The sequence below is a fragment of the Silurus aristotelis genome (genome assembly GCF_946808225.1).
Source record: "Silurus aristotelis genome assembly, chromosome: 10".
In the NCBI taxonomy this organism is placed as follows: Eukaryota; Metazoa; Chordata; class Actinopteri; order Siluriformes; family Siluridae; genus Silurus; species Silurus aristotelis.
Window position 1 is genome coordinate 18,466,204 of NC_139583.1, and position 20,567 is coordinate 18,486,770.

At 40.3% G+C, this 20,567-nt stretch overlaps 1 protein-coding gene across 6 annotated transcripts in view; it reads right to left on the bottom strand.

Moving 5' to 3' along the window:
* rasgrf1 (Ras protein specific guanine nucleotide releasing factor 1) overlaps positions 1 to 20,567 on the bottom strand; it is a 188,324-nt gene that overhangs the window by 61,969 nt on the left and 105,788 nt on the right. For all 6 annotated transcript variants that reach the window (XM_083552609.1, XM_083552606.1, XM_083552605.1 and 3 more), the window contains one exon: positions 9,493 to 9,863. In XM_083552609.1, the coding sequence (XP_083408735.1) occupies positions 9,493 to 9,863 (371 nt within the window). The remainder of the gene's footprint in view (positions 1 to 9,492; positions 9,864 to 20,567) is intronic.

Sequence of the window (20,567 nt, forward strand, 5' to 3'; positions counted from 1 at the left end):
TGCTGCAGTCATTTTCACAAAGGCATCAGTTAAATATGACATATCATCTATATATTTGCAATTCCCTCACATCTAAATTGGAAGTGTCACATATTTCCCATCTTCCGTTGATGTCCTTAATGATGAAATATCAAGTAAGGCAAGACCACCCAAACTTAGATTTTTTTGCATGATCCACAAAGTGACCTATGAAAGCTACACATACAGGGAAAGCATGGTCTTTGCCTATGGGGAGCTTTCAAGTCTTCCAGAGTTTTGTGAGATTATTCAGATTATTGTTCTTTAAGACAAACCACTGTTTATTTTCAAAAGACTGGAACACTGAAGATTTTTGAGGCCTTGATCCCGTCATTTACCAAGAAAATTTAACTTCTTGAGCATCATAATCTTTTAGATGCATACTCACTGATTTCATACACAATTGGAAAGAGATGCATAGTGATTTAAAAGTGGTACATACATGTGTGAGGTTTTGTTTTTGTGTTTTTTTTAAATATATTAAGTGCATTATATGAATTAGTAAAATTATTAAAAAATTGTATAAATCGTGAAAATTTGTAATTGTAAATTGTATTGTATAAATACTAATCAGTTCTGTTACTCCTTAGAATTTTAATAAACTACGGCAGGAAAAGTTAGGAAGGTTAAAGATGGCGCCAGTGAGGTCGGCTGCTGTCACGACTGCTCCGGCTACGTTTTCTCTTTTTTTGTTTATTTTATACTTTTATTTAACTAATTTTAGTTCCATCTACACAAGATGGACATCATTAGATATGACAGAGACACTCTCATATCTATTTGTGTACAATGCACTCACCTTTCGCAGCTTTTAAACCCGGACCCATGCTGGCCGAGCGAGATCCTGAAGGAGGCACGCGCACACCACGCTCCCTTACCTAGAATCCTGTTAGCCAACGTCCAGTCACTGGAGAACAAGCTCGACGACCTCAGGGCAAGGGTCAAGTTCTAGAGGGACATTCGGGACTGCAACCTTCTCTGCTTCACCGAGACATGGCTGAACCCAGCGGTACCGGACCACGCCATCCAGCCGGCCGAGTTTTTCTCGGTTTACCGCATGGATAGAACACTGGAGTCGGGGAAGTCAAAAGGAGGCCGAGTGTGTCTGATGGTGAACAACCACTGGTGCGACAACGCGAGCATCATTCCTCTTTCACGCTCCTGCACACCAAACCTGGCCCTTCTATCTACCTCGGGAATTCAGCTTGGTCATAGTCAGTGCCATTTATATTCCACCTTAAGTTGACACGGACACTGCAGTATGGGATTTACATGAGACAGCTCTGATGACGTCAACATGTTTACGGAAGTGGTTGTGGGATTCATCGGGAAACAAGCGGATGATACGGTGCAAAAAAACACTATCAGAACGTTTTTCAACCAGAAACAGTGGGTGAATAAAACCATCCGTGGCACTCTGAGATCCTTCTCCAATGCCTACAACACGGGGCTCGACACCGGGGACATAGACGAGTACAAGGCTGCTTCTTACAGTGTTCGCAGAGCGGTGAAGGATGCAAAGTGGAGCTACGGGAGGAAACTAGAGTCACAGTTCCAACATGGTGGCTCTGGGAGACTGTGGCAGGGACTAAAAACAATCAAGGACTATAGAACACTATCTTCTATAATGGTGAATGCGGACGCTTCTCTGGCAGACGAGGTAAACACCTTTTACGCTCGTTTCGAGGCTGCAGCTAACCACGCTAACAGCGTTAGCGGCACAACCAACGTGCACGCCTGGAGAGCTGGAGAGGTAAACACGTTCACCATCTTGGAGCATGACGTGAGAAGGGCATTCAAGAGAGTGAATACCAGAAAGGCAGCAGGACCAGATGGCATCACAGGTCGGGTTCTGAAAGCCTGCACTGAACAGCTAGCACCAGTGTTTACTGAGCTATTCAACCTCTCATTGGAACAGTCTGTTGTCCCCTTAAGTTTCAAACAGTCCACCATTGTTCCTGTCCCGAAGAAACCCCAGCCCGCCTGCCTTAACGATTATCGCCCTGTAGCCTTGACCTCAGTAGTGATGAAGTGTTTTGAGAGACTGGTCAGAGACTTTATCACTTCATCACTACCAGACACACTGGACCCATTACCGTTTCCGTCAGAACCGTTCTACTGAGGACGCTATTGCTCATCTCCTCCACACCACAATGAGCCACGTGGACCAAAGAAATAGGAATTATATAAAGATGCTGTTTGTTGACTACAGTTCAGCATTTAACACCATAATTCCCTCCACACTCACCTCTAAGTTGGAGGTCCTGGGACTCAGCCAGCCGCTGTGTCAATGGATCTCTAACTTCCTGACTGACAGACCACAAGCCGTACGGGTGGGAAAACACAATTTATTCACCCTAACCCTCAGTACTGGAGCTCCCCAGGGTTGTGTTCTGAGCCCCCTGCTGTACTCACTGTACACGTATGACTGTGTGGCCACTTCCAACTCCACCACGATCATCAAGTTTGCTGACGACACTGTTGTCGTAGGTCTGATCTCCAACAACGATGAGACGGCCTAGATACAGGAGGGTAAAAACCTGAAGAGATGGTGCCAGGAGATCAAGCTTCTCCTGAACATCAGCAAGACTAAGGAGTTGATCGTGGACAGGAGCGGTCATACCAACCGCTAAACATTAGCGGGACTCCAGTGTAGAGAGTGGACAGTTTCCGGTACCTAGGTGTTCACATCACACAGGACCTTTCTTGGTCCTGTTATACCAACACCCTGGTGAAGAAGGCCCAGCAGCGTCTCTACCATCTTAGACGCTTAAGGGACTTTAAACTACCCTCTTAGGTGCTAAAGACTTTCTACACCTGCACCATTAAGAGCGTCCTGATGGGTAACATCACTTCCTGGTTCGGAAACAGCACCATGCAGGACAGGCGAGCCCTCCAGAGGGTGGTGTGTTCAGCTGAACGTACCATCCACACCGAGCTCCCTAACCTGCAGGACATCTACAGCACATGGTGCCGGACCAGAGGTAGGAAGATTATGAAGAACCTTAGCCATCCCAACAATGAACTCTTTTCTTTGTTGCGTTCAGGGAAACGCTTTTGCTCCCTGAAAGTGAACACAGAGTAAATGAGGAGGAGCTTCTTCCCGCAGGCCATTCGGAGTTTAAACCAGGAAACACCCAGGATCTAAAAGCTGGATCTAAAACCTGGTCACTCTCTCCATCATCACACTTCTGCAAATATTTTTATTTTTATTTCTTTCCGCCCTACAACACTTTAAACCCTGGACAGTCACTTTAACTGTGGACTTGCACGGCACAGTGCACTTTATACCACACCATACCGCACACGTTCACTTTAAGGACAATCACATCAACCACCTTATGTGATTATTGTTTACTGTACATAAGCATAAACTGTATCCATAAACATACCCTGTATATACAATTTTTCCTATATATATCTTTATCTTTAGATATTTTTTATATTTTACATAGTTTATTGTTTTTATTTATCTGCCTTCTTTTTTTCCCTTGTTTTATTTTTTTCCCAATCCTATTCCCTCATGCCGGACAATCGTACAAAGCATTTCACTGCATGTTGTACTCTGTATGTATGTGTATGTGACAAATAAAATTTGATTTGATTTGATTTGAAAAGCATCTGCTAAGCTGTTAGTAATTTTGAGTACAGATAATTCAAGAAAATTGTTGCTGCCTAATGGGATCATAGAATCAGTTAAGGAGCTCATTGTTGATGTAAAGAAAACTTGTGGATTAAATGGTAAATTCAGACTCCAGTATCAGGACAAAGACTTTGGTGATGTATTTGTAAATTTTAAACAAACTGGAAAGCTGGAAAATCTTGGGACTCTGAAGGTAATACCTTTGACAGATGAAGAACCATTCACAAAAGTCTAGTTACACCTAATGATAATACTGCGCCCATTGGCCCAGGTGACACAGATACTGCAGTATGATTCTCCTCATCTTCCTCAGAGACAGTTTCCTCACATACTCAACAATGGCCAAAATAATTTAATATTTAACAAAATTAAATGACATTTTACAGAAGGTGTGTGATGAGCTAGATAAGTTTAAATCTTATCCCAGCATTGCAGACTTCTGCCAAGTTTCAAAGACACTAGTCCAAAGGCAGCCCTGCTTGGCAGAAAAGGGATAATTTAATGTGTGCTATGGCTGGACTCAATTCTCTCAAAAACAAAACTACAAGTGACCTGTTTCCAGCAAAAGAAAATGTATACAGCCTTAACATGCCAAACAGAGAAAGAATAGCTAGGACATTTGTCTTATGAAGGCAAAAAGTTGGAGAAACAGCCAAGTGTTGAGGACAATGGCCAACACTGTTCTGTATAGATGTGGTATAAGCTAAAGCTAATACGAAATGTTTAACAGTAGTGTATGTTTATACAGTACATACATATATCACCCATACAGTAATTGCTATAAGAGGTTTTTAAATATTACAGCAACTACATTACATTACATGCACATAACATTTAAGTAATTCATATTTAGGAAACATATGTTAATCAAAATACTGCTGTGTATTTGTGAAATTGCTTGTCTCAGAAATTTAACTGCTTTTGATGTTCTTTAGTTTGCACCTCTTACAAAGATAAATGCCGAATTCTTGCACATGACAACTATGCCATTACAAGCAGGATTTTTGGCTGCATTGGATAGGCTGTGTACTCCATAATGGATGCATTTGAACTGTGGTTCTCAGTCTGTAGTCTGCTTTCTATATTGTGTCCCTAGATTACTGAGCAAGGGCACTTCTGAAATAGTTATAAAGTAAGCAATGTAAGTATTGTTTTGTTGCAGTGACAACTTTAAAGCTTATGCTGTGCAGAGTCTAGATGCAGATCTCAGGAGAGAGTGCATCTTGAAGTGCCTTGTCATGCACCCGGTGAAGATGTGTCCGGCAGATCAAAGAATACCCGCTAAAAAATGTTAATTTTTTAAATAATTAAATCAATGTTGATGTTGAAATTGATGTTAATAAATCTATATATATAAAGCTCAAATACCACTGACTGACTCACTCACATCACAAAATCTCAAAAACCACTGAACGGATTGCAATGAAATTTGGAACATACCTTTCTCTTGGGTCTTAGGTGCTCACTAAGAAAGGGTTTTGAAAAATTCGCCCTGGATTGTGGCTAACTCGCGAAAAACGCGATTTCTCACGCATTGTAAATTCTTCGAAATAACATTACAGATCCTAATGAAACTCAGTACATTGTTTCTTACTACATGTTAGATGCACGATAAAAATTAATTTTAAAGTAGTTTGCCCTGTATCGGTACTACAAAAGGGGTAGTACGTTATTTGTTGACGTTACGTTCTGATCTCTGATCATCCAGTCCTGCTCAGTGCTTACTGCTTATTGCCATATTGCTTAGCGTTCTGCCTTCTGTAGCGAAGCACGGGTACTTTCAGCTAGTATGATAATATATGATCAAATCTTAATGTTATAAACGATTTGTATTTATTTGTATTTTTAATTTTTAAAGATGTAAAAAAAAATTAAGTTCATCCAAATAAATCTTCAATTATATTTTGTGCATCAGTAAGATGGTAAAAACCTATTTGGTTAAATGTGTATTTTTTTTTTTTTTTTTTTTTTATATTGATTGATTTGTATGAACTGATTTTTATTTAGTTGAAGTAAATTGATTGCTTGTAACAAGTTGAGGTATTTTTTTTTGTTTACTTTAATCCAACAGCACATTTTCTTCAGTGTATACTTATGCCCCTGCAACTCAAGAACTTTGAGGATTGTTTTAAACTGTAATTAATATCAACAGTCTACTACAATGGCACAGGACCACAGGCTGCATGAATAATTCAGCATTTATGCACCTATTACTGCACACCTCAACAGTGGGTTTGCAATAAATGGACTTTCAGTGACACCCAGATGAGGATGGGTTCCCTTTTGAGTCTGGCTCCTTCCTCATACTACCTCAGTGAGTTTTGTCCCTTGCCACAGTCACCACTGGCTTGCTCACCAGAGATAAACAATTCAAAGGAACCTCCTACTATGCAATACATGTACACAGTCCTTTATAATGTTATTACTGCTTTAACTGTGTAAAGCTGCTTTTAGACTATGCCCATTGTAAATTGCGCTATACAACTAAAATTTTATTGAATTAAATTTAACTTTGCAGCAGTTGAAAGACCATGTGTTTTTAGTTCTTCTTGATACCCATAGTAAATTGCCAGAGTTTGAGGTAATGAAAAGCACTTCATCAGTAGCCTGTACCTGGAGACAAAGTGCTAGCTTGTAACAATGGAAAGGGTGTCAAATGGCTACTGGTAGTTGTGGGACAGTGTCTTGCACTCTTGAACTCAGTGATGGTCATTTCACCTGGAAGAAGCATGTAGACCGGTTACTAGTGATTCTTACCTAGAAATTGCTCCAGATTACCACCAACTGTCTGAGCATTTTTCTCCAAGTACAAGCCAGTCAGGGCCTTTCTCAAAGCAAACTCCTGTGACTATAAGTGTACCAACAGGTCGAGCATATCGTCAGGGAGTACGTCAAATTCCTGATAGACTGAAATGGGTGATTTGCCACACCCCTCATGGAATCAGACATCACCAAAGAGGTGGGGCTGCGAGGATTAAAGCGAGGTCGCAAAGGAAGGAAAAGTGAGAGCAGAAACCCGAAATTTTGCTCTAAACTTAACACAAACCCTGTCTGTAGTTCACCCCTCTGGTGAAGTGATAACTTCTCTTTTGTATGTACCTTTACACTTAACCTTACATCAAACCCGGTAACCTGCAGTTACTGCAGATTTTGTTCACACCGTATTATCAGGTAGTTTAGGCAAGCCTCTACATACACCCACGTAGAAGTTTTCTGTTTACACACACTAGGGTTAGAGGCTAGTGCCACCCGCCGTATTTATTTCTTTTTGGCAGGTTAAGCTGTAAGGTAAAGAAGTTGTTTTGTTTTCTTCTTTATTTTGGCACAATTACTGAGTTCATCTCTGCAAATCACGACTGCACTGTTTGAAGCTCATCACTCCTGGCTGTTTGTTTCTCATTTTGTTGTATATAGTCCTGTTTCTAACTCATGTAAATTTGTATAATACACAGGAAAGTAAAGTAAACCAAAGACTAGAAATGTGCTTTATGTCCTTTCTTCCAACTACCATCACAAAAACACCATATGTTACTCACCTACCCTAGACCTAAACAGAGGAAAATAACACTGAAAACTCACAGCATTAGGGCAGAATAATCTCCAGGGTTATGTCCAGAAATAAAAGTAGTCTATCCTCTTTCCATAGTAAATTAGTTCAACAAGAAAAACAAAAAGTGGGTTGTTATATTGTATCTTGTTATAATGCATGTTCATTTGAATGCTACTGTTGAAAAAGGTTTTTTCTTTTGAAGAAATATTTGTTACTGCTTCAATTTAGAAGGGAGGAACTATGTCATGTATATAAAAATTGTCTCTTTTGTGTTTCTATACACTCTCCTATGTCACATGATCTAGCACTGGAGCATTGTAGGTTTTATAATTAAATATGGCAACAGTAAGTTCACTCTGGTTTCATTTGTACTTCTTACAATATAAGTAAAATATATAACCAAAACATTGATAATTCATAAGTTTGCATACAAGGACAGCCAACTCTGGAATAAATAACTAGAAGCTCTATTAATAGGGTTTCCCAGGCCTCTATAGGGTTTTTTCCCATTTAAATGATACTACAGGCAGAAGCCCTATGGTTGTTGAAATCTGAATTTCCTCACATAAAACACTACATAACACCATATAAACGTGTTTTTGTGGTTTCAGCATCCATCAATATTGTTTATCTAAACTTATAGAGTTTAAGGACAAATCAGGGGATATACTAGACGTTAGGGAGTAGTCCCACAGTGTACTAAACAGGCCCCTAAGATAGATTTGAAATGTGATTTCAATCATTCAACTTCATTTGGGTTAGGTAGGCTAGACATATACATATTGGAAAGAATGACACATTTTACTGTGTTGTTGATTATTATGTGATACTGTATGTACTTTGCTTAAGTTCAATGGTAATTGGCAGGTGTTTTGAGTAGAACTTTGAAGGGGCTCTGCTGTTCAAAGCCAGGTTAATTGTATAGTTTAAGCAAATGGCTTAAGCATAGACAATAAAATAAATTTAACTGCTTTTTCAAAATGAATTTTTTCAGAACAATCCAGATCTATTTTTAGAGCTTTCTAGAGCATTCCAATACAATTAAAGCCATGTATTTAGTTTTGTTCAAACTGTCTTAAGGGGAATCATTTTAGCATCAACATTCTAAATGGGTCTCCAAAGAGATTTTACAGAGCTTTCTTGCTATCTGGGTCATTGGGAGAGCAGGGTACACCAAAACACACTACCAAAGACAATGCAAGGGAAAAACAATGGTAAATAAGCCACTGATGGACCTATGGGAACTGCTGATGCCACCACTGTACATCAAATTTTTCATTAAAACAATTAATCAAAGTTTAGTTAACAGCTTTCAAGTACTTTCATGACTTCTTTCCTAATCTGTATTAAGCAAAATTCAAAGCCAGATTTTGTCAGACCACAGATATAGAAGAGCAAGGAATTCCCAAAAAAAAGTTAACTAGAAAAGAGAAAACAACTTGAAAATTTTTGTCGGAGTGGTTCTGACATCTGCTCATTTAAAAAGCTGAGAACTATGTAGAGCCGGTCGAGACACTGGTGACACAATGAACTGCAGGATGTCTCTAAATGCCAATATTATTAATGGCCATCTAGATGAATTCAAGAAAAACTCAGAGGTACTCAGAGGAACAAGGGAAATGCTTCCACTAAGATAGCTTGGACTTTTTATTGTCTGCTACAAACAATATAAGGAGTATGATGGGAGACTATATTTGGGTGCTGCTCAGGAAAACTATTCACTTTTGAACCTGTGGTAATTTTTGCACAACTTTATCATAAATACATGTTAATTTTAAATTATAAATGGATATGTGGATATGACATTTTTCAGCATGAAATATGTCAATTTTAAGATCTTGATCACAAAAGTAAAGGTAGAAGGTATTAATAGCCATTTTCTATATTTTGTGGCATAAGAAATAAGAAAATAATATTTGCTAAACTGGAACAATTTTGTTGTCTGCGATTTTTACCAATCGACATTTCAGCTTTGCAGAAAGAGATTAAGAGCAGGTTTACAGAAATAAATCCATTTATTTATTCAACTTTACATTAGTTTAAAAAAAAGTTATGATTTGTTTTTTTATAGATTGTATAATGTATTCATAAAAATGTATTCAAGATATTTTGTATAAAGTGGGAGTATACATTTTTAAGCACATGCAATAATCACGTGAAGACATTTTGTTGATGCATATCTGATTTGTAAGATCAATTTGCAATAAATACACAATACATAATAGGTAACTTATCTGTAAGTAAAGAGCTAGAGATATTTTGCCCGGTCACACACACTTACCCTGTTTAGCAAAATAGGGTTCTTCTGTTCGCTCAGATTTGCCTTCTGCCTCATCATTGATCTTACTGGTGATAGGGCTGGACACATAGAGCTTGTTAATATCCAATGTGGTTTTGCTGAAAGGTGTAATGGCTGAGTACATGCTGGCGTATCCATTGGAAGAACAAGTAAGTGCAGCAAGGTCCAGTGCCTTGCCACCTGTGATGATGGGGATGTTGAGTGAGAGCTTGCGGCGCCTATTTGGAGAAGACGTCTTGCCAAGTGCCAGTGGAGGCGGTGAGGAGAACTTACGGCTTGCACGAGGTGACTTGGGTGGTTCACCATAGAGTAGCTTAGTGTTCTGGCTGCTGGCAAAGAACAGCTCTAAAGAGCTGTGTAATCAAAAAGAAAGAGAAAGTGAGACAAAGTGAGAGACAATGGCAGACAAAAATGGGGTGGGGGTGTTTGAATTATAAAATTATTCATCAATGTTTACTGAATATTTTAAGTGCCAAGCATGCAGCAAACAAGTGTAGTGTGGAGATGGTGTGCAGTTCTAACTGAAATCAATTTGTATTGAGCACAAGCCCTTATCAAATGTATGGGTGACAAATTAAAGGAAAAAACACCGTTAACTGGTCAGTAAGAAATTGGGCCACCATTAGCTTCAGTGTTCTGAAAATTTACTGGAGCGATGCACCTCCAAAAGACAGTCCCTGAATTTTTTATTTTTTTTTTATGTCAAGTGACTTTATTGTCATTTTAACCAGTACATTACACACATGAAAGAAAACAATGTTAGACAACATAGAATTACAAAACACCACACAGAACTAAGACATAAGCAGACCTACACACAGGACTACATAAGTGCACATTTGCAAACATTTATGTAAAAAACACAACACAGTACAATAAGAACAAGATAACTGTAAATTACAGTGCAATGCTTACTGGTAAATACAGCTAATGTGGATCAGGAATAAAGTGCAAAGGCATTGTCCAAATAATAATAAATATTGTTTATGTAAACATTTTTGTGACCTTAGAAGCAGTTTCTAGTGCAAAGTTGGAAAGCAGTTGTTTCTCTGTGTGTGTTAGGTTATAAACTTCATTATCTATCAGCCACTGCACATCATGAAACCATGTCACATGTATATGTATATGTACATGTTTTGTATATAAATGTGTGCACTCTTTATTTAAATCTTTTGGTGCTTGTGCCCACTTCCTAATTATAACATGACAGAACAACAGACCAATTAACATTTATGCAGAATGAGAATGAAATGCCTGAGCCATAGGAGCTGCTCCAAAAGCAGCACATGACTGCACAGTGCCACCAAGGTTATAAAACAATCCTGTTATCCACTGAGAATTTCCTCATCCAATAATTCTATTGCCACTGCCCTGCAGTGCCTTCTTAATTTTCAGGATGATTGTGAATACTCTAATTTTGAGCCACTACAGGTTGATTTTACAAACATGCCTGCAATAGGAAAGTTGAAAGTTCTTCTAGTAGTAGTGGATAGATTTTCTAAATGGGTAGAAGCTTTTCCATGTTCTAAGAAAAATGGCAAAACAGTAGTGAAAATTCTAAATAAGGAAATAATTCCTATATTTGGCATTTCACTGTCAAAAGCACTCCATTTACTTCCAAGGTCACCAAAAAAAAACTACCAAACTTCCCTACTTTGAGGTGATCTGTAGCGGGTAAGCACAACCATACCTAAAGGGGGTACATCTATAGGAAGTTCAACACATCAATCATTCTCTATAGAAGAGCATAACCAAGACTCTAAAACAGCTCCTCCACCTGTCCTTCACACTTTTACACATACACATACAGTACTCTATGTAGTAGCCTAGCTGATACTAGATGATTTCTTGGGTATCTTGGTGTCAGTGAAGACCACAAAATTGCATTGTTGTTTGGTTTGAAACTTGTTCTTCTCAACCTGATTTCTGAACTGTTTTGCAAACTGTCTGCAAAGAATCTGCCTAATGGCAAGGGTTAAAATTGTACAGGTTCGACATAACAGAATCATGTTGGCATGGTCAGTTCTCTTTGCACAATTAATCCTCCTCCTCTCCTTCCTGAACTTAAGCTTGACAATTGTAATATTTCTCTAGCTCTCAATGAAATGGGCATGATGTCTAAACAAATAAATAAGGATGAACAGACATGAGGTTGGCTGTGGGGATAGTTTAGCTGGTTTACACCATACATACTGTAGTCATGATTGTCCCTGTTACTTTTATCCTGGTACTCTGTTGCTTTTGTGGGCCCTGTATTTGTACTTGTATTCAACATTGTTTTGTCTCAATGCAACCGCTTACTCAAAATGCATTATCGGCATGCTATTTCCTAACTGCATAATTATAATCCTGCATACTATCCTGATCCTCTAAAACCTGACTCTTATTACGCTTTATTATTCTTATAGGGGTAATATTCCAAATCATTTATTCAGTTTTTCTACCCAGAGTAATTTACCTAGTTTTTATGGCAGCATCTTATTATCTTTCCTCACATATTTATGCTGTGACTGTCATATCTTTATGATAGATGTACCACAAACATAATTGTGTTAATAGGCAATAGTCTTACAGTGTTAACAGAGGTCTGTATATGCATTATTAAACTGTGGATATCTTTCATACACATCTTGGTGTCTGTGTGGCAGATATTCCCAGATCTGTATTTGAGAGACTACAAGAACAAGTGGAATGAGACTCACTGAGTCGCAGCTTGCTCAGAGACAAACCTAATGCAAACCAAAACTGACAGTAAATCAGTAAACTGAAAACCATTAAAAATGTAACCAGCAAAAGAAAGGCAATCAAAAAACTTCTCCCTAAATATTTTGGCTGGCCAAAAAACACAGATAAAACCCAACAGCCAAAGCAACCGGCCAGCCAAGCCTTATAGCTAAAGGCAAATGCTTCTTTCTATACCATGCTGTAATAATTTGGTACGTCCCCGGATCAGCATATGATAGTATACTATATACTATATACAGTATAAATTATACTCTGAAAGTAATTTAAATAAAGTTAAAGAATTTAACTTCACCACCAGAGTTCGTCATGACCACCACAATTGGGTCCTTTCGGTCTGCAGTTCCCAATTATTTGCTGACTCCTTCAAGTTCCCAGCAGAAAGATACAATCACTCAGTCATGGCTGTGTATTAACATACTAACAGGTTGTTTGTCTCGTTTATGCCGACATTTCCATGTTTTTATGTTCTAGTGTCTTCACGTTTGACCTCGGACTGTTTACTTCATTTATGATTGTTTGCTGCCCAGCCTCAACCATTGGCTGTTTTTTGGATTACCCTTTTATCTATCCTTGGATATTACCATTTGTTGTCCACCCTGCCTTTTAACCACTCCCTTGATAAAGCCTGAATTTGGATCCTCTACTCTGTCATTATGCCAAGTTAACCCGGTTATACCTTGTTGCTGCCTGACAGCTGCCTGACAACTAAATTTCATTGTATTGTGTATTTAATGAACATAAAAATTTCTAAATGGCAATTTTCTTACTAAGGCTTGACAATGCAATAATCTCACATATGTTTAGAAGGCTTGCTTAAACTGGAATCAATTGGAGCAAAACAGGCAGAATCACCTTATTGGGCTTGCTAGTGACCTGACTTATATGGCAGGTGCAACAGTAGTGAGCCCCGTCATGGTAGCAATGCAGCAGTTGTTGTGGAATGTGGCAATTGTTGGCAGAGAGGCCAAATTTCCCATTTTTAAAAGGCCATGCAGCTCCCAAAAAATGCAATGAGACAGGCAGTCAGACTGTATCATTCCTGTCAGACTGTATCAGTCAGAATGTTAGACCAAGATGGCGGTGCGTGCGCAAAGCGAGGCCCAGCGTCTCTCCAGATTTTGCGATTTTGAAGCAATTTTTCCATCAACAGCAAGTTTATTCATTCAGAACAGGCTTGCACACATCTTATACAGCTGACAAGCATTATTAGATATCGGCCACAATTACAGATATGGGCTTTTAACGGACTTTGAACTCCCTCGGGAAATCGCCCGAACACCGCGGACCGCTAATCCAGCTTTGGCCGACAGCGAGACCACAGCGGCGGTGCCGAGAACATAAACAAAGGAGGGGTAAAAGCGAGGCGGCATCAGGGCCAGGCTAAGGCTAAACCCGCATCAACCATCAATTCCAAGCATCTTCCTTGCTAATGTACGGTCTCTCGCAAATAAAATGCATGAGCTGCTGCTCCGGATAACATCACACAAACGGATTAAGGATTGTAATGTCATGATTTTTACGAAACATGGCTCAACGACATTCCCAGCAGCACCATTGAACTCAGGGGTCGCAGTGTTTTTCAGGCGGACAGGACGGCAGAGGACTCTGGTAAGCGCAGAGGTGGAGGTCTGTGCATTTATGTTAACAACTCTTGGTGCACGGACTCTATTGTTACTGAAAGTCATTGCTCTGTTCATTTAGAGTATTTGATGATTAAATGCAGACCCTTTTATTTACCAAGAGAATTCTTAGCCATTGTTGTGACTGCGGTGTACATTCCGCCGGATGCTAATGCTTAACTAGCTATGAAGGAACTGCACCCAGCTATCAGCAAACAGCAGTCTGCACATCCCGAAGGAGCTATTGTCGTTGCTGAAGATTTCAACCACTCCAAAATATAATCTGTTTTTCTAAAATTTTACCGCAATGTCTCCTGCTCTACCAGAGGGGACAAAACACTGGACCAGGTATACACAAACATACCTGGGGCATACACAGCCATTACCCTCCCCCACTTGGGTCAGTCTAATCACCTCTCTTTGTTCATGCTACCCAAATACACACCACTGATCAAACGGGTGAAACAACTATGAGGACAGTAAAAGCATGGCCTGAGGGGGCCATTTCTTCTCTACAGCAACAGTTCCAGGATACTGACTGGAACATGTTTGCCTCACAGGCCACTCTAGACTCTCATACGAACATCGACATTTACACTTCATCTGTTTTGGACCATATCAACACGTGCATTGACAATGTCACTACCGTCAAACACGTGAAATGCTTCCCTAATCAGAAGCCGTGGATGAACTCTGAAGTCCGTCTCCTGTTGAAAGCAAAAGATGCTGCCTTTAAATCTGGCAATGTAGAGGACTACAACAGAGCCAGGGCCAACCTGAAAAGAGGCATCAGGAAAGCAAAACTCACATTCAAACTCCAGATAGAAGAGCACGTCCACAACTCTGACCCCAGACGCATGTGGAAAGGCATTCAGACCATCACAGACTACAAATGCACAGCTCAACCAACCAGCAGTGCCTTCCAACCAGACGAACTAAATCGATTTTTGCTCGTTTCGACCAGGGCACAGGACATTTGACCTCAACCACAGACTCTTCTACAGCTTACAGCCCACTTTTACTCTCAACCATGGATGTATATTCAGCTTTTAGCAGAGTGGATGCACGCAATGCAGCTGGCCCGGATGGCATACCGGGACGTGTTCTCAGAGCATGCGCTGGACAACTGGCACAGGTTTTCACTGACATTTTCAACCTGGCATTGGCCACGGTTTCTACATGCCTGAAGACCACTACCATCATACCTGTGTCTAAGCACTTAGCTGCCGAATACCTGAATGACTTTCGCCCAGTTGCACTCACCCCCATCGCTATGAAGTGCTTTGAGAAACTGGTCCTGAATCACCTCACTGCGAGCCTACCACCTACACTGGACCCACACCAGTTTGCCTATCACCCGAAGAGGTCAACAGGGGATGCAGTTTCCACAGCTCTTCATTCAGCACCCACCCACCTGGATAAACGCAACACCTACATCAGAATGATGTTAATTGACTTTAGCTCTGCAATCAATACAGTCCTCCCCACTGTACTGATCACTAAGCTCAGTGACCTGGGTATCTGCACCTTTACTTGCAGATGGATTCTAAACTTTCTCACCACCAAACCTCAATCTGTCAGGTTGGGCAAACAGGTATCCTCAACCCTCATTCTGAACACTGGCATCCCGCAGGGCTGTGTTCTGAGCCCACTACTCCACTCCCTGTTCACCCACGATTGTGCTCCTCTGTATAACTCCAACATCTTCATCAAGTATGCAGATGACACCACCGTGGTCTGCCAGATCGACAACAGCAAAGAATCGGCCTACAGGGAAGAGATCTGTAATCTGACAGCATGGTGTGCCAACAACAACCTGACCCTCAACGCCACAAATACCAAAGAGCTCATTGTGGACTTTCGGAAATCTAACAGCAGGAGACATCTACCAGTCAACATCAATGGAACTGAGATAGAGCGAGTCTCTAGCTTTTAGTTCCTGGGAGTTCACATCTCTGAGGATCTGTCATGGCAGCAGAACACTTCAGCCCTGGTTAAAAAACAACAACGCCTGTACTTCTTGAGAAGTCTCAAGAAATCTCATCTGTCCCCAGAGATTTTAACGAGTTTCTACCGCTGCATCATTGAGAGCATCCTGACCAACTCCATCACTGTATGGTACGGAGGCTTCACTGTGTGTGAACGCAAAGCCCTGCAAAGGGTGGTCAAAACTGCCCAATGCATCACTGGCACCCAACTACCTGCCATTGAACACCTTCACCAAAGCAGATGTCTGCGCAGAGCTTACAACATTATCAAGGACTCTTCACATCCCAGTCATAAACTGTTTAACCTCCTTCCATCAAGAAGGAGATACAGGAACTTACGCACCAGAACCAGCAGGTTCAGGGACAGGTTTTTTTCCATCCACCATCACACCACTGAACTCTACACTACACCGCTAGATCACTGTAAAACAAAACACTGTATATAACCTCTGTACTATACATGTACATATTAAAAAATTTTGTATTACTCATTACATCTGCACTATATTTATCTATGTATCTTTATATCCCTACTGTACATTCTGCCCAACATTTCATTAATTTGTGTATATAACGTGTGTGCGTGTGTATATATATATATATATATATATATATATATATATATATATATAGTAGACTGGTTATTTAGCTTGCTAATTCTTAAATGCCATAATCTTGTAACCTTCACATATTCCTTTTTCTTTAATTCTTAATGAGGTTCACACATCTCTGCACTGTTACTGCCTTTATATTTATTCACTGTACATACGTTTACATGTTTATCACTTTATCACTTGCTGTAAATATGCTACATATTTATCTGCACTTTTGCACGATAGCTACATTTTGCACTTCTGGTAGATGCCAAACTGCATTTCGTTGCTGTGTACCTGTACAATGCAATGACAATAAAGTTGTATCTATCTATCTATCTATCTATCTATCTATCTATCTATCTATCTATCTATCTATCTATCTATCTATCTATCTATCTATCTATCTATCTATCCATCCATCCATCCATCCATCCATCCATCCATCCATCCATCCATCCCCAGGTAAAAGGTGGTGAGGATGGGAGGGGGGTAGATTGTCTTACATAAACCTCTAAAGCAAATAGGGATTCAGTCATTGTCAGTCTTTAGTGTGGTGGTCCTGGAGGTGGAGTTGGCAAAACTGTCAGATTAGGGTCTCCCAGTCAAAGGTGCACAATACCTTTGCAGAGGAAGGTGGTCAGCCCTAGCTTGGTCGACAAATTTTGTGTGCTGTGTGATGATTTTGTATGCTGTACAAAATTCTATAAATATCGTCATTAAATAATTGGCATTTCTGTTAACCCTTTACTGCACAGCATTGCCCTTTTTTTTTTTTTTTTTGCAAAGAATGTTTTTCTCCACTTACTGCACCCTGCCTGCACTCTTCTGTTTACTTCTCTGACACACTCTCCATTACTTTGCACTGTTGATCCCAGATACTTAAACTCATCCACCTTCACCACCTTTTCTCCCTGCAACCGTACCACTCCACTGCCCTCCCTCTCATTCACACATATGTACTCTGTCTTACTCCAACTGACGGAAAAAAAAACTTTTTTTTTTTCTATCAAATATCCCCAAATGAACCAAGAAGTTATATTAAATTATTTGTATCATTAACCAGCTAAAATTGTGCTACATAAAACAAATAAACACAAGATAACACTTCTTTTTTCGGCTTCCAATGCCACTGTCTCTAAACCAAACAAAATAGCAGGTCTCACCACAGTCCTACAAACTTTCCCTTTCACTCTTGCAGATACCCTTCTATCACAACTCACTCCTGCCACTCTTCTCCACACACTCCACCCTGCCTGCCTGCACTTTCTACACTTCTCTAACACACTCTCCGTTACTTTGTACTGTTGACCCCAGGTACTTAAACTCATCGAAACACAGGGTCTTGCAATAATAAGCAAACATTGAAATAAGTGACATTGCAACACCGACCAATACAGTAGATGTTCGTTGTGCCATTCAGGGAGTTTTTCCCTTGCCACAGTCACCACCGGCTTGCTCATTAGGGACAAACTTACAGTTATAAAGAACATCTTATAAATTTTTTGTTAGGCATTTCATGTGTAAAGCTGCTTTAAGATTGTCCATTTTTAAAAGCACTATACACATAAAAATGTTGCTTAGAGATCTTAACTTTTATCCCACTCTTCTTTGCAAAAACGTTTAAGTTCCTTTAAATTGTGGGGGGAACTCCAGTGTACGGCTCTTTTTGGGTCATTCAATAGGTTTTCAATGGGATTAAGGCCTGGTCTCTGGCTGAGCCATTTTGATGTGTTTAAATATAACTCCTAGAATTACAGCCAAAAGGGTCAACCTTTGTCTCATCAGACCATAACACAATTTCCCACATGGTTTAGGGTGAATTAACAAATCTTTAGACATAAATCAGATGGGCCTGCATATTCTTTCTTGCCAGAAACTGTTTTTGTCTTTCTTTTTGCCTTTGTCTACCACACAGCCCAGACTTGTGCAGAATAAAGGAGATGGTAATCACATGCAAAGAGTGACCAGTGCCTGCAAGAAATTCCTGTAGTTCCTTCAATATTGCTGTTAAGATAGGTATACCTTTATCTGTCCCACAGTGGACAAAGATAAGAAATGTGCAAATATATAAATAGTAGAGACACAATACAAGTATATACATCACAGTGTATAAATACAAAAGAAAAAGAGACCACCAATAAACCTTTCAAACATATTGCACATAGGTAACATTGCACAAACATTGTTTAAATTAGTGTTATTGCACAGTTTTTGCACAAAAATTTGTTATTATTATTATTGCACAGTTAAAACAACAATAACAGTGTGTATTATGGTGACTGGTTCACTGGGAGCAGCTCTGTAACTTAGATTCATGGTGTTACCTTCTGTATTGCTCCTTTAGATACTTAGGATGAAACAGTCTGTCACTGAAGGAGCTGCTCAGAGAGGAAACTTTTATACAGGGGGTGAAAGTAATTCTCCAGCAATGATGATAGTTTAGTTACCATCCCTTCTTTCTCCCACCTCCTATACAGTGTCCAGGGGAATCCCCAGGACTTAGCTGGCCTCACGATCAGCTTGTCCAGTCTCTTCCTGTCTGCAGTAGAGATGATGCTGCACCAGCAGACCACACCACAGAAGATGGCTGAGGCCAACACAGTGTAAAAAAAATAGGTCTTTAGTAGCTCTGCCTGTAGTCCAAAAGACCTTAGTCTCCTCAGCAGAAAGTTTTAGCTCTGTCCTTTCTTGTAAAGTTCCTTCCTCAGTAATATCTGTCCAGTCCATTTTGTTATTCAGATCACCCACCTATTTTTAAGAGTCCACATTCCCTGCATGGCTCCACTGTTGCAGACAACCATGTGTGACTCTCAGTCACAAGTCCTCACATACTCTGGTCGGTCTGTTAAGTAATCCATTATCCAGGTAGACAGGTAGAAAATAGACAATCTCTATTTAGGAGGAAGATGGCAGCGTCTTCCACTCCAATGCCAGGCTGGTGGGAAAACTGAAGTAGATCCATCGATGGGCTCTCCAGAGGACGGAGATGAGTAAGCATCAGCCTTTCCAACGTCATCAGGTGCGAGGTCAGTGCTACTGGTCTGTATTCCCCAGTCTTTTGGGCATGACGTTTCTGGTACAGGTACCATGCAGGATGTCCTCCACAGCTGTACCACTTCCCCGAGCTTTAGGCTCAGACCAAACATGTACAACAATATGCCACACAGCTAGTCTGTACAGGTCTTAAGGAGCCTGGAGCTGATGCCACCTGGGCCCGCAGCCTTTCTCGCCTTGATCTTCCTGAGCTCTATTCTTACATGAGCTCTGTGAGGGGCAGTATGTAGTGGCTGGAGTGGGGGGCTAGGGGAATTTGGTAGGGAGGGGAATGGTTAGGTGTGTTCCACATACTGCTGACATTGTTCTGCTGCAGCTGATCCTCTGCTCCATGCTTTTCCTTCTCTGATCTATCTTAGTTCTCTCTGGACAGTTTTCAGCTCTTCCTTGTTACCTGATTTGAAAACCCTCTTCTTCTTTTTAAGGATAGTCTATATAGCAGTATTAATCCATGGCTTGTTTTTGGGAAAACACCGTACAGTCCTGGTGGGTACAGTATTCTGAACACAGTTTAGATAGTTGATATAGTCCATAATACAGTCTGTTAAATTGTCAATAACCTCCCCATGTGGATTGCACAATTTCTCTGTGCGGGAGACAGCTCGTTACGTGCATACAAGGGGTTTGTACACAGGTAGGAGATGAACCAGGTTGTGGTCCGATCTTTTTTCTAGGGTAGGGGTGCTGAACTATAAGCCTCCTTGGAGATGGCATTGAATAAGTCCAGTGTTTTATTGTCTCTGGTGTGGCATGAAACACACTGGGTGATTGTGGGAGGAGTGGAGGATGGAAAGGCATGATTACACTCTCCAGAGATGTAAAGATGTAGAGAAGGGCATTTGGGCTCTGTGTTAACAACAGAATGCAGGACATCGCATGCAGATTCACCGTCAGCAGAGTGGGGAATATGTGCAGCTATCGCGACAACATGCGAGAATTCCCTGGGCAGATAGTACAGCCTCATGCTAGTGACTAACAGCTCAATTTCCTTACAGCAGATTTGCTTTTTAAATTGTGATGTGACCAGGTTTACAACATCTATTATTTACAAAAAC